Raw genomic sequence first — 15,067 nt, forward strand, 5'->3', positions numbered from 1 at the left:
GGCAGAAACTTTAGTTGTATTTTTCTGGAGCATTCTGGGAATGATCCCAGTGTTTCACCTTGAGAGAGTGTAACCTAACCTTTGCATTCCCTTACAAGAGACTTGCTTACTTGACCATGTACACATGTCCACAGTGAGCCTAAACATTTCTCCACTGCTTTGGAACCTTTTGAGATGATGAAATAGAAGAGACTCCTGAGGCGTACAAAATACTATTAAAGCTTCTGCTAGTGTACTTCTGTGATCACTAAAGAGAGGTTCTGTTGCTCCCATATTTCAGCTGACTGTGCTCCACAAAGTAGACACCCAAGCACACTGGGATTCACCACTCTGCTAGGTAGGACATTTGAAGCTACTGCATCCAGAAAACCCCAAATGTATCATTTTCTTAATAAAGTTTCCTTTGAAATGACCAGCAGCCCAATGGTGTCTTTCTAGGAACTTACTGAGCAGGGTCACCAGCGGCCATCTGACTTGGTCCCTGACCTAGTTACCAGAGCTGCTGTCCACAGGCTGCCTGTTCTACTTACTTAGCACATGCGATGCCTCTAAAGAACTGCATGTGAAATTAACTTCCTTTATAGAAGCTTACTCCCTTTTTCGGCTTTTCGTTTTTGCTGTCTGTAAATGCCTGTAAAGTCCGTAAATTAAACTTGACTTTTTCTATTTGTAACTCCATGTTTTCTACTGGATACTTAAGCAGATGATAGCAGCAAGATATCTTACATTCTCAGGCAGAAGCAGCATTTGCATGCTCAAGGTTTCACTTCAGGAGAGTTTCTCATAAGGTGGAGCTAAAAAAAAAAAAAAAAAAAAAATAGGAAAGCCTTGTGGGGTATGGAGAGAGCCTGAGCTCTAATCTAGGGTCTGCCAGACTCTATCAATGACTATTAAATTTAGACAGTTTCCACAGTTTTATAACTATGTGGGTTAAAAGATAAAGACTTTTTCCTATTTTAGCCAGTAAAATTAATCAAGGAGAGGGGAGAAAGGAGGTATTCAACAAGAAAAAGTTAAGTCTATTTAGACTTAACTAATAAAGTCTAGATAGGAAAATGAGGTTTTATATTCTCATTAACAAAAAGGTTATAATAATATGTGCCTTGCTAATCTTGGATATGAAAGGGTTTTATAACTCATAAATATAATTTGTAATATTTTAATATGTTAAACTCCTATAGGGTTTTTTTTTTTTCAGTTTGCAGCCAATAATTAGAACTACATTAAAACCAGAGAGGAGATAACCAAAAAGATATGCTGGGGGCAGGGATGGGTTGTGCTTTTTAAAATCAATGATACATGTTGACTATTTCATTAGAATTAAATTATGTCATATGTGCTTCTAGGATCCTTAATTATTTCATTCTTGCTTGCAGGTGATTTTGAGAGAGTGATTGTGTGATGGGAAAAGCATGGATTTTAGGGAAAGATTAAGGTCTGAGATCCTGCTTTGCTACTTGCTGGCTGGGGAACATTGCTTGGGCAAATGTCTCAACTAAATAAGATTAACTTCTCTGACCCTCAGTTTTCTAATATGTCATTGGGTAAAATGGTACCTATTACTTAGGATTGTTGTGAAGATTAAATATAACAAAATGGGAAAATGACTGACACAGTGCCTACATCATTGCATGCCTGCAAGAAATTCATTTCCCATCTCCTCTCATCTTCATGTTCCCTGTAGAGGAAGAAAAGGAGAATATCAAGGGCTTGCAGAGTGTAAGACTGAACAGAAGAATTCGTACTCGGGGGTTCTAAAAATCTGATCCTTTGGGTATGAATAGACTTAATTTTTTCTTATTGAATACCTCCTTTCTCCGCTCTCCTTGATTGATTTTACTGGCTAAAATAGGAAAAAGTTTGCATCTTTTAACCCACATAGTCATGAAACTGTAGAAACTGTCCAAATTTAATAGTCATTGATGAAAGTAATTGGAAGTATCTCTTGTAATTTCGTAAGTTTTTCTTGCAAGTAATCACTTTTACCTCCCTTGTTCTGAATAGTTTGGATATCACTCCAGTCATATAACTCCTTAGGGATTATTGTCTCTGCTTTGTAACTTCACACTTTGTTCATTCTCATGGCATTGCATTATGTATATGCCTTGATCAGTTTAAAAGTAAGCACAATGAAAGATGGTAATACCTTGAAGCATTTTTAAAAGATTATAATTATAAAATTAGTTATATAACTACTGATGAACAATGTTCATTAAAGAAAAATTAGAAAATGCAGATATGCCACCAAATCCCACAACACATTTAATCCTTTTTAAATATAAAGATTCAGTTGCACATATAGATGTTTATATAATAATAGAACTCATGCTATATATGCTGTTGATTACCTCTTTTTCCTTAGCATTATATCTTACTGCATCTGAAAATGCACATCTTTTATATCTCTATTTTTAATGACTCCATATTATTTTATTTTATGAATACATCATGAGTTATTCAGTCCTCTATTGATAGGCATTTAGCATCTCTTCAATTTTTTTTGTTACTTTAAAATGTGCTATAACAGATACGTGTTTAAATGTTTCTATAGGATAATTACTACAAAGGCAGTTCTAAGTCAAAGGTAAATGCACTTAAGACCTCCAATATATACCTCTAACTTGACCTTCAGAATGTAAGAAATCTTGTACCAATGAAGAACCCTGTCGGCAGTATAAAAGTGTTATTTAAAACAAAGTGTCACTTGAAAAAAATTCTTACAAGATTCGGCTAAATTCTAGTAATCTTGGGTTCCTCATTTCCTAGTAGTGGTGAGGTTTCTAATTTTTTCTTATATTGCTGTTTTAGTCAAAAGATTTTATGATAAAGTTTTGAGAAGCATGGTTTCCTAATAGTTATTTCCCACTCTCCCACTTCTTCTAGGATGGTTAATTTATCTTTTCTCTCTCTCTTTCTTCCCCTCCAGGATGGAAGTATGATGTGATGGATATAATTATGGGACACTGTGTGGGCGCACGGCCTCCTCCTTGTTGCCTCATCCTCCTGCTTTTCAAGCTTTTGGCCACCGTCTCCCAGGGGCTGCCGGGGACTGGGCCCCTGGGCTTCCACTTCACACATTCCATTTATAATGCTACCGTGTATGAGAACTCAGCAGCAAGGACCTACGTCAACAGCCAGAGTAGAATGGGCATCACCTTAATAGATCTGTCCTGGGATATCAAATACAGAATAGTGTCCGGAGATGAGGAAGGCTTTTTCAAAGCAGAGGAAGTCATCATTGCAGATTTCTGTTTTCTCAGAATAAGAACTAAAGGTGGCAATTCTGCCATATTAAATAGGGAAATCCAGGATAATTATTTATTGATAGTAAAAGGTTCTGTCAGAGGAGAGGATTTGGAAGCATGGACCAAAGTGAATATACAGGTTTTAGATATGAATGATCTGAGACCTCTGTTTTCACCCACAACATACTCTGTTACCATAGCAGAAAGCACACCTCTAAGGACTAGTGTCGCCCAGGTGACTGCAACAGACGCAGATATTGGTTCCAATGGAGAATTCTACTACTACTTTAAAAATAAAGTTGATCTCTTTTCAGTTCACCCCACGAGTGGTGTCATCTCCTTAAGTGGCCGATTAAATTATGATGAAAAGAATAGGTATGATCTGGAAATTTTGGCTGTGGACCGGGGAATGAAACTGTATGGAAACAATGGAGTGAGCAGTACTGCAAAGCTTTATGTTCACATTGAGCGCATAAATGAACATGCCCCAACAATCCAGGTAGTCACTCATGTTCCTTTCTCATTGGAAAAAGAGCCGACATATGCAGTGGTGACAGTTGATGACTTAGATGATGGAGCCAATGGAGAGATCGAATCTGTTTCCATCGTGGCTGGGGATCCTTTAGATCAGTTCTTCCTGGCTAAGGAAGGAAAGTGGTTGAATGAGTACAAGATTAAGGAGAGGAAGCAGATTGACTGGGAGAGCTTTCCCTATGGCTACAATCTCACTCTTCAAGCAAAAGACAAGGGATCTCCTCAAAAATTTTCAGCATTAAAGGCAGTCCACATTGGCAACCCCACAAGAGACACTGTCCCCGTTAGATTTGAAAAAGAAGTGTACGATGTGAGCGTAAGTGAATTTTCCCCTCCTGGTGTCGTGGTTGCTATAATAAAACTAAGTCCTGAACCGATAGATGTGGAATACAAATTATCTCCTGGTGAGGATGCAGTGTACTTCAAAATTAATCCTCGGTCAGGTCTGATTGTTACAGCACAGCCACTGAATACTGTTAAGAAGGAGGTTTATAAACTGGAGGTGACAAACAAGGAAGGAGATTTAAAAACACAAGTCACCATCAGCATAGAAGATGCGAACGACCACACCCCAGAATTTCAGCAACCACTCTACGATGCTAATGTGAATGAAAGTGTTCCAGTGGGAACCAGTGTTCTAACAGTTTCAGCTTCTGATAAGGATAAAGGGGAAAATGGGTACATCACCTATAGTATCGCTAGCCTGAATCTGTTACCATTTGCCATTAACCAGTTTACAGGTGTCATTAGCACAACTGAAGAATTGGATTTTGAATCCTCCCCAGAAATTTACAGATTCATTGTTAGAGCCTCTGACTGGGGTTCGCCGTACCGCCATGAAAGTGAGGTCAATGTGACTATTCGAATAGGAAATGTCAACGACAACAGCCCTCTCTTTGAAAAAGTGGCTTGCCAGGGAGTTATTTCATATGACTTTCCAGTCGGTGGACACATCACAGCAGTCTCAGCAATCGATATTGATGAACTTGAACTTGTAAAGTACAAAATAATTTCTGGAAATGAACTTGGCTTCTTTTATTTAAACCCAGACTCTGGTGTTTTACAGCTTAAAAAATCACTGACAAATTCTGGCATTAAAAATGGCAATTTTGCCCTCAGAATTACAGCAACTGATGGAGAGAATCTTGCAGACCCCATGTCTATTAACATTTCCGTCCTACATGGGAAGGTGTCTTCAAAGAGCTTCAGCTGCAGAGAAACTCGTGTGGCTCAAAAGCTGGCAGAGAAGCTACTCATTAAGGCAAAAGCAAATGGGAAACTGAATCTGGAAGATGGATTTCTTGACTTTTATTCAATTAATAGGCAGGGACCATATTTTGACAAGTCTTTTCCTTCTGATGTGGCTGTAAAGGAGGATCTGCCAGTTGGTGCTAACATTCTGAAGATTAAAGCCTATGATGCCGACTCTGGCTTCAATGGAAAAGTGCTATTTACAATATCAGATGGAAATACGGATAGTTGCTTTAATATTGATATGGAAACTGGGCAGCTGAAAGTCCTTATGCCCATGGATCGAGAACACACAGACCTCTATCTCCTTAATATCACCATCTATGACTTAGGTAATCCACAGAAATCATCATGGAGACTGCTGACCATCAATGTGGAGGATGCTAATGACAATAGCCCAGTTTTTATTCAAGACAGTTACTCAGTTAACATTCTTGAAAGTTCAGGCATTGGTACTGAAATCATTCAAGTGGAAGCCAGAGACAAAGACTTAGGTTCTAATGGTGAAGTGACTTACTCAGTCTTGACAGATACACAGCAGTTTGCCATCAATAGCTCAACTGGAATCGTTTATGTAGCCGACCAGTTGGACCGGGAATCCAAAGCCAATTATTCTTTGAAAATAGAAGCGAGGGACAAGGCAGAAAGTGGTCAGCAACTGTTTTCAGTTGTCACTCTTAAAGTTTTTTTAGATGATGTCAATGACTGCTCCCCAGCTTTCATTCCCAGTAGCTATAGTGTGAAGGTTCTTGAAGATCTCCCTGTTGGCACTGTCATTGCTTGGCTTGAGACCCATGATCCAGATCTTGGATTGGGGGGTCAAGTACGCTATTCCTTGGTCAATGACTATAATGGGAGATTTGAAATAGATAAAGCAAGTGGGGCCATCCGCTTGAGCAAAGAGCTCGATTATGAGAAACAGCAATTCTATAACCTTACTGTGCGGGCCAAAGACAAAGGGCGGCCTGTCTCTCTGTCATCTGTTTCCTTTGTTGAGGTGGAAGTGGTGGATGTCAATGAAAACCTCCACACTCCCTATTTCCCAGACTTTGCTGTTGTTGGATCTGTAAAAGAAAACTCACGCATTGGAACAAGCGTGCTGCAGGTGACTGCTCGAGATGAAGACTCCGGAAGGGATGGAGAGATCCAGTACTCCATCAGGGATGGCAGTGGTCTTGGAAGGTTCAGTATAGATGACGAGAGTGGTAAGTGTAATATTTTGTGCCAAGAGTGTTGTTTCAACTCTTTTAAAGGGTCAATATTGGAAAAGTAAAGGAATGTTAGGCCACTAAAATAGAATGACAAATGAGGTTGCATTTGGTGCAGAGACGATGCACGTAGATGCTTTTTCTTAGAATGTTCTGGTTTGTTAGAAGATCTGTTTAGACACTAACAGCCGTGGTTTCCAGTGGGAGTCCTGGTTTGTTCTGTTTTGTTTTTTCTTGCTCAGCACTACTGCTACCAGGTCATCTTTTGATAAGGCTAAGTAATTGTCACTTCTGTTGATTGTACTCCTGACCCTCTCTAAATGAAGGAATCTGATAAAGTAAATTACATTTGAATTGGCTTTAAGTTAGAAGTGTGAAATGGATTTTCAAATGGATCTTATATAAGAATCTTTCCCTTTACAGTAAGGCTTTGCAGAAGTGATATTGCATTAGTTGCTTGGTCTTTTATCTTTCATGGGTTCGTCTGGTCCTTGAATGATGGACATTTGCACTCTGTAGCTCCATTAATATAAGGAGGTGTGCTTCTACAAATGCTTTCTTAATGGAATAAATGACTCTTGCTATGAATTTCATTTATAAAAATTGATTTTAAGAATTTATTTGTAAGGAGATTTTTTACAAAGCATTTAAAAATATGGGGCAAAATTGTTCCAGTATTTTTATTGCTTCTGACTTACTTTTAAAAGTATTCATTCATAGATAAAGATACAGGTTTTTAGAAATACTTGTTATTGTCGCTATTTGTCTTTAAAATGTTCATGTGCCTGGACACATGCATGTCTCTGTGTATGTGTATGTTTCTGTTCCTTTGCTAGCACTGTGCATTTCTCTAGACTTTAGATTGTAGACATCTCAAGTGAGAGCCTGTGTCTTCCCTAGTCTTGTTTAAATGGTAATATTAGCACCTTACCATTTTCAGAGCTCATTTACATACATTAGATACTTATCCACAATATTCATAGAGTGCTTTTGCTCCCTTAGTCAGCTCAAGCTGCTACAGCAAAATACCACAGACTGGTTGATTTAAACAATAGACATTTATTTCTTATAGTTCGGGAAGCTGGAAGTCCAAGATCAGGGCACCAGCACAGTCAAGATGAAGGCCTTCTTCTGGGCTTGCCAACTACCAACTTCTTGCCGTGTCCCCACATGGCAGAGAGAGCAGGCTTTGGAATTTTTCTTCCCATAAGGGCACTAATGCCATCATTAAGGCTGTACCCTCATGACCTCATCAAAACCTAACTTCCTCCCAAAGGCTCTATCTCTATATAGCGTTACATAAGGGTTTAGGGCTTCTGAGTATGAATTTGTAGGGGACATATATGTACATTCTGTTCATAACAGTCCCAGTGATGATGATTAGAACAGGAGGTAGGAAGGTATCCCTATAGACATACTAACTGTATATCCACAATACCAGAAAAATGATTTAAGAAACTATATTAAATATTAGGTAGCAAGAAAGCTGTATGTGCCATCTCAAGTTTAAACTATAGCTTTTGTATACATAGGCTCTAATTATGGCCAGTGTAAATTGTAAAATTGGTCTTCATAGCTATAGTAGATTAAAAAGTCAATGTTAGGAAATTTCACCCTGACTTTGCCACATACTGTATGTTATCATGTATCCCTTAAAATTTGGTTGGAATATATGTCTGCCTTTTAAGTACAAAATGTTAAAAGAGGGGAACTAGCCTTTACCGAGTGCCTACTCTGTACTAATACTTTACTACTAATAATAATGAGTTCATTGAGTACTTACAATGTGCCAGACACTGTACAGAGGGTTTTATAGACAGGTCTTATTTAATTCTTCCAACAACACCATGAGGTGGGACTGATAATTACCAACTCATGAACTGAGGTTCAGAGAAGACATAGAATATGGAGCCTACTTTCAAACTTAGCTTCGTGTAACTGCAGTGTACCTTGCTCTCACCCATCTCAAGATAAGTTGGAATTTCCTTGCATGTTCCCAACTACACTGAAATTTGGTGTTGAGCTAAAATCTGTAAGGCAATAAAGTATTAAACAGGTTTCAAAATCCTTGCAACCCTGGACTTATTGACTAATGGTGCTGGTCATTGATTAACCTTCCTGATTTCTTTATAGTCCCATTGTTTGTATGGCTCTCTAGTGATGAACTTGGCATTGAGTTTAGGTAAATGTGGGTAGGTAGGTCATAGGAAAAGTTCGAACTGAATCATTCACCACTGCTATATAGATGACTACATCAAGTCATACCCAGTTGTTTTTTTCTTTAATCAGGAAGTTGCATTTTGGTTTACCTGATACAGTGAAAAGTAGGAACAATTTGGTATTAGTGGCCTAGATTTTCCCACAGGTAACTTGCTACAATGTTTCTACCTTGGGTATTACTTAGAAAAGATATGTATTTGCGTTTGCTCCATTATATTCTGAATTATATATATATATTTTTAAAAAACCCTTTAATTGGCCAGTCATGGTAGCCCATGCCTATAATTCTAGCACTTTGGGAGGCCAAGGCAGGTGGATCTCTTGAGCTTAGGAGTCCCAGACTAGCCTGGTCAACATAGTGGGATTCCATCTCTACAAAAAAATACAAAAAATTAGCTGGGTGTGGTGGTGCATGCCTGTAGTCCCAGTGACTCAGGAAGCCGAGGCAGAAGGATCACATGAGTCCAGGAGGACGAAGCTGCAGTGAGCAGTGACTGCACCACTGCACTCCAGCCTGGGTGGCAGAGTGACACCCTGTCTTAAAAAAAATAACAATTAAAAATAAAAATAAAAACTTTTGTCATCAGTGATACTAATGCCACTTATATTTTCACATTGCTTTGTGACTTAAAAACCTCTTTCCTATAAACATTAACTCCTTTGAGTTAAAGAGTAGCTAAGTGAGTTTATAAGGTCACACAGGTTTTAGAGGGTATAAGCTGCATCTTGAACCCACATCTCCTCAGTCCTAACCCAGTGCCCTTTTCTTTCAATTCTTTCATGTTTCTGATTTTTTCATAGTTTTAAAATTATAGTAGCAATGTCTTTCCTCCTTTATTATTTCATTCTGTTCCCTTCTCTTAGAAAACACAACTGGGTTTTTTCTCTGTATTACAGGAAAAAAGGTTTGGGCTTGTTGAGTTTTTTAATGAAGATTAGAGTGTCCCTAGAATCTTAACCATCTTTCTTTCTCTCCTCTCAGCACTTCTAGATTTTAGAATCTAAGCCCATGGAGCTGATGAGGAATGACCACCTGGACTTGTTTCCAGGTGATGCTAGGGCTGAAGAGAAGTTTGGCAATTGTATGCCCAATAAGAGAAGCCATCACCTTGGTGCTGTTGAGTTTATACTACTGTTGAATGATCCATCAGTTTTTTGCTTCCAAGTGCTAAAAAAAAAATATGGTTTGAGTTGCTGGCAGAATGAAAAGCTGTTTAGCCCTGTAGCGATTACTGACTCTCAGGGCTAGACTCCTTTGTCTTTATTTAACCTGTGGGCATAGAATGGCCTAGACTTGCTTGGATTTGAGGCTTTTAAAACCTTTAAGTCAGCTGCCAAAGATTACCCAAGGGTTTGCATTGGTTAGCAGCTCTCAGAGTACACATGAGTCACCTGGAGGGTTTGTTAACAAATGCAGATTCACAGGCCAAATTCCCAATGCTTGTCATTCAATAGGTCTGGAGTGGGAGCCCAGGAATCTTCATTGAAGCTTTTCAAGCATTTCCTCCTCATGTGGTTTGCAAACACTACCCTACATTTACTTGAGCTACTCAGACAATGGCTACCAGATTATATGTATCTTTTCTGTAAATTATTTTTTATTAGTTTTTTGAAAGGCAGAGACTTGAGCTCATGTCTTAAATAAATTTCTTTTCTAGTCAACTTTTACAATTCAAATAAATCTTTTATTATTTATTAGTGGTGATTTTTTCTGAATGCTTTCCCAATGGATAAAAATCTATTTCTATGCTTCAGTAATTGTAGTGCTTAACGTTTTGTGACAGTGTGTGTGCTGGGATTAGTTGATACATTTAGTAGTTTTATGTTCTTGACTTTCTTGGAGCTCTGCGAACCAAACCATACCTTTGAAATTCTTTGCTATGCACAAGCATTTAATAAATGTTTAATAATGTTCACAGTAAATGGATTAAATGGGGGCCTCCCAGACTATAGTGGATTTGATCATGATTTAAATCACTAGTCTGGAAGATGCAATTTAATCATTTTTTTTTCTTCACAAAGAATGCATTCTTATTCTTTGACACAACAGGGATTCATATTCTTGACTACTCTGAGGTTTTACACCGTTTTAGAAAGAGCACAGTATATATCTCAAAATGTAATTTTCTATAAATATTTTGGAAGCTACAAACTTGAGCAATGGTTTCACCCTTTCTATTTATCTGGTTAATTAAAGAAATATTTAATTGAGATGAACAATTTCCAATTAGCACTTTAATCATGGATAATTGGGAAGGTATTTTGCCATCCTTTATTACTAATTGGATTATTTCTTCCATTTATCAAGTACCTATCTTGTGGCAGGCACTGTGCAAGGTACATTTTAGGTACTATTGTTAATTGCCACAGTAATGCAACAAGGTAGGGATCACTGAGGCTTGCCCAGACAGGGTCACACATCTGGTAGCTGTTCAGAGCTAAAATTTCAACTCTAGTGTAATGGACTCAAAATCTCATGTTATTGTCCCTCTTTTTCAGTCCAGCATGCCGTCATAACCTTGTTACACATATGTATTTGTCAGATTTTTCTGGATTATTGCTATATAACAAACAACTGTGAAACTTCACTGGCTTATGGAAATATTTTTTTCTTGCCCCAGACTCTGAGGGAACAGCTGAAACAGCACTGTGGCAGACTGGATTGACTTAGGATCTGATCCACATGTCTTTTTATTCCAGGACCCAGGCTGAAGGAGTACTCACTATCTGGGATGTGATGTTCTCAAAGTGAGAGGCAGGAGCTCAAGAGGGCTGGTGCAAACTTGCAGTGCCTCTTAAAGCCTCTATTCAAAACTGGCTCACGTTCCATCGGCCAAAGCAGGTCATAGGGTCAAGCTCAGCACCCCCCATAGCTCATGTTAGAACCTAATAACAAATGTATAGTGTTAAGACGTGGGGCTTTTGGGAAGAGATTGAATCACGAAGATTCCACCCTCATGAATGGGATTAATGTCCTGATAAAAGAGGCTCCAGCTAGCTCCCCTGCTCTTCTGCCATATGAAGGCACCTAGCAGGCAGCATCTATGAGGAGCAAGTCCTCTCCAAACACTGCTGGCACCCTGATACTGGACTTCCCAGCTTCTAGAACTGTGAACAATATATTTCTGTTGCTTACAAATTACCAACAGTGTAAGGTTGTAAGGTATTTTTTTATGGCAACTTAAACTGACTATGACACTCCTCCAACAGGGGAGAGGGAGAGAGGAGTGAATAGTTACTGAACAGTAGAATAGCATGACATAGCACATGACAACTCTCACAATCGTCTTCATAAGTTTACATTAATTGAGCACTGCCTATGTGTAAGGCACTGCGCCAGGTGCTAGTGGCACAAAGAGGCACGGGTGTAAGAAATGGGTAGCTGACAGGTCACAATGCAGATGCAAGAGATGATGCTGGCAACAGTGGCAGCAGTGCTTAACATCTACTGAGCACCATCTGTTTGTGTGCCAAGTTCTGTGCACACTGCTTTAAACAGATGGTCTCATTCAGTCATCCCAGGAGGTATGGACAGTTATTTTCTTATTTTTTCATGTCTGCTGTTATGAGGAAAGACTCATAGGCTCCGTGCCTATGCATTTACATTTACCTTTCTTTGCATTGAGGCTCTTGAAAGCATTTCCCCAGCATATCTGAGCACAGAATGCTCTTTATTCCAAATGCTTTGATAGACCTAGCAGAGGCTTAGGAGACCTGATGTACTCTTTGAATTCAAATAGACAAACCAAAAAGGTGTTTGAGACATATTAATTACCGTCAAGCTAATTATATATATTGTGAACAGATTATTCCAATAATAAATAAATAATAACTTTATAATTGTGTTCAGAGTTGGGCGAACTCTCTGCCATTCACCTCTGTGATCCATTTGGACTCTTCTTTCTGCTCTGTGCCCAGAGGCTTTTTGACCAGTGGGCTCTTTTGCTGTCTGACATCTCTTGGTTCCACCAATGGGAAAATAAGAAAGAAGGAGAGCCAGGTCAAGATATTCATCCCTTTGACTCTTTCTACACTGGTTACTGTGGGCTGGATGCATCCCTCCACGGATGGGTGGTAACAGTTCCTTGCTGTTACTAGCCCTAGATTACCACACTATTTTTGTTTTCTTTTGTTTTACTTCTTTAAACTCTGCCCACTCCTTTGTAAATAGTCTATTTATTAAATGTTCCTCATTATCCAGTTTGAGTGTGCCATCTGTTTTCCACCAGGACCTTGACTGATAAAATATTTTTCTTATTTAAATATTTCTAAAATAGGTTTTAAGTTTTAAAATATTTTGCATACCGACATTTTCTAGCAATTTCTACTACAGTTTCTGTAATACTGCTTTGATGTGTTGGTACATTTCAGTACCAACAGTAGAGAGAGAATAATTATCTAATGCTTTCATTTTACAAGATAAGAAAGTGAAACCAGAGGACTGTATCTTCCCATCTAACTTATGCTCTCCACATCTTTTCTACCATGAAAGGACAAGTTTTGTTTGGTAAAGAACCTGTGTCACCAGACAGAAAAAAGAGGGGTTTGGCCGGATGGTAGGGTACCAGGATCTTTCAAGCTCTCAAACATTGTGATGCTGTACTTTGATCTTCTACAGGGAAAAGGATTTATTTCAGCTGGTGGCCAAGGAAAGAATAAAGGCAAACAACTGAGTAGCTTTTATTTATTTAGTTCAATTGAAGAACTGTTCACTAGCTGCCAGTGCTGAGTCTAATATTCTTTGTCCAAAGCCTCTAATCATCATAGTCAAGAGTGGGTGAGTGAAAACCAAGAAATGGAAGAGCTGTATTGTTTGAAAAATGAGGAGCTCTTTGTCATTGAAGAAACCATTAGCTTCAGCCGAAATATTTAAAAGAGTGATTAATTCCTATAGTTGCATCTCTCTTGCATAATGTAATATAATATAAACTTCTTTTGTCTCATATTCAGAAGCACCAGAAATCATATTTTGTCTTATAGCTGGTTGTTAATCTTTCCAACTTCTTTTCCCCAAACTTGCCTGGCAACTCCTCTTTGACAAGTTGAGGAGTAAGACAGATGTTATTTGGTGACTTTGGTTTAATTCATGACAAATCCACAATAAATGGCATCCCCTGTCCTCATTCTTTTTTTGAGATGATATTTTTACTCTTGCCCACCTAAATCAAAAGAGGCTTGTTGCATTTTGGCCCAGGCTTGCCCTTAAATTTTCCCCTTGAGACCCAAGCAGGCAAGGGAGAGGAATGAAGTTATGATCAAGTGACAGCAGAAACTTTTCTTAGCTCTAGACTTTTTGGCCATAATTATTTGAGAGAAAAAAAATAATGTTTCCCTGAGGAGTCCTGAACACACTCTACAACATTCTGATGAAGTTTGTAGTTGTCATGTAAGCCAGGTGGGAGAAAGGATTAGAAGCTTCTGGAAAATCATAAACGGCATGTTTTTATTACTCTTTTCAGCAGGTGCCTTCTTCTTGACCTTTTCATAACTGTGGGCTGAGGCAATTTTAATATAGTACTGTTGGTTCAAATCTGTAATTATGTCTGCATTGTGTATCAGGCTTGAACTGCTATTGTCTCTGTATAACTAGTAAATGATAAAAATAATGACAGTCATAAAGAGGTAATCCAAACAGGTTGGCAAACCTACAACCTGGAAACTTGGGTGGTCTTTTCTCTGTATGCAGTCTTCCTTTTACATTTAATAATAGACATTTTCAATGGCTTACCAGCCCATCAGGTCAGGGTCCTCATTTCCCCAGTGCCAAGTGATGCTGTGTTATTTTTATTTCTTCAATTATCAAACAGTGAAATTTCAGAATCCTAGTAAGTACAGATTACCAAAACTACCAGATTATATTGCTTCATGTATTTGTGACTCTCTAGAAGGCAGTGAGATAAATTTATTGTCCTTCATGACTTCAGATAGCTTGCATATCATTTCAGTCTTCTAAGAATGGTTTTCTGCTAGTGTTTTGTATGCACATTGAAAGATACTTTTATTTATCATTACAGTTGGAAGAATTATAGAGTTTGATAAATATTTATGTGATGCCACTACATTCACAATGTTTCATTGAAAAGAAAATGAAATGAAAATTAAAATGGGCTGTAGTCTGTATTTTTCACTTGCCAGTTTTTATGAAAGCATGTCTTATCGACAGACAGAATCTACAAAGAGTTGTGTGTAGGATTCAGTTCAATTTATATTAAATTCTGGGCATTGGTATACGAGTTATTGAATATAATAGGACTCTTGAAATTTTCCCATTGGATGTTGTAGGACTTAGCGGCTCCTCTGGGCCACTCTTTGTGATTAAATTCACAGATTTTCATTTGCATAACATAGTTAATATTCTAGTTGGTTTTAAAAAGCAGTATGCTGGTGAGAATAATACTGAGTAAAATAACAGATCGCATATGAAATGTCTTGAACTGAAAGTGAATAAAAGTTGAAAGAATTAAAATAAAAGGCCAAGCACAGCGGCTCATGCCTGTAATCTTAGCTGTTTGGGAGGCCAAGGCAGGAGGATCGCTTGAGCCCAGGAGTTCATGACTAGCCTCGGCAACAAAGTAAGATCCCATCTGTACCAAAAATAAAATAAAAAAT

The 15,067-nt window shown here is 38.3% G+C and overlaps 1 protein-coding gene across 1 annotated transcript in view; it reads left to right on the forward strand.

The window, feature by feature from the left end:
• Positions 1 to 2,883: 2,883 nt before the first annotated feature.
• LOC144334444 (protocadherin Fat 3-like) overlaps positions 2,884 to 15,067 on the forward strand; it is a 179,960-nt gene continuing 167,776 nt past the window's right edge. Inside the window, exon 1 of the mRNA XM_077964172.1 lies at positions 2,884 to 6,235. Coding sequence (XP_077820298.1) covers positions 2,944 to 6,235 — 3,292 coding nt within the window. The 5' untranslated portion in view covers positions 2,884 to 2,943. The remainder of the gene's footprint in view (positions 6,236 to 15,067) is intronic.

This window comes from Macaca mulatta, chromosome 14 (assembly GCF_049350105.2).
Source record: "Macaca mulatta isolate MMU2019108-1 chromosome 14, T2T-MMU8v2.0, whole genome shotgun sequence".
Lineage (NCBI taxonomy): Eukaryota > Metazoa > Chordata > Mammalia > Primates > Cercopithecidae > Macaca > Macaca mulatta.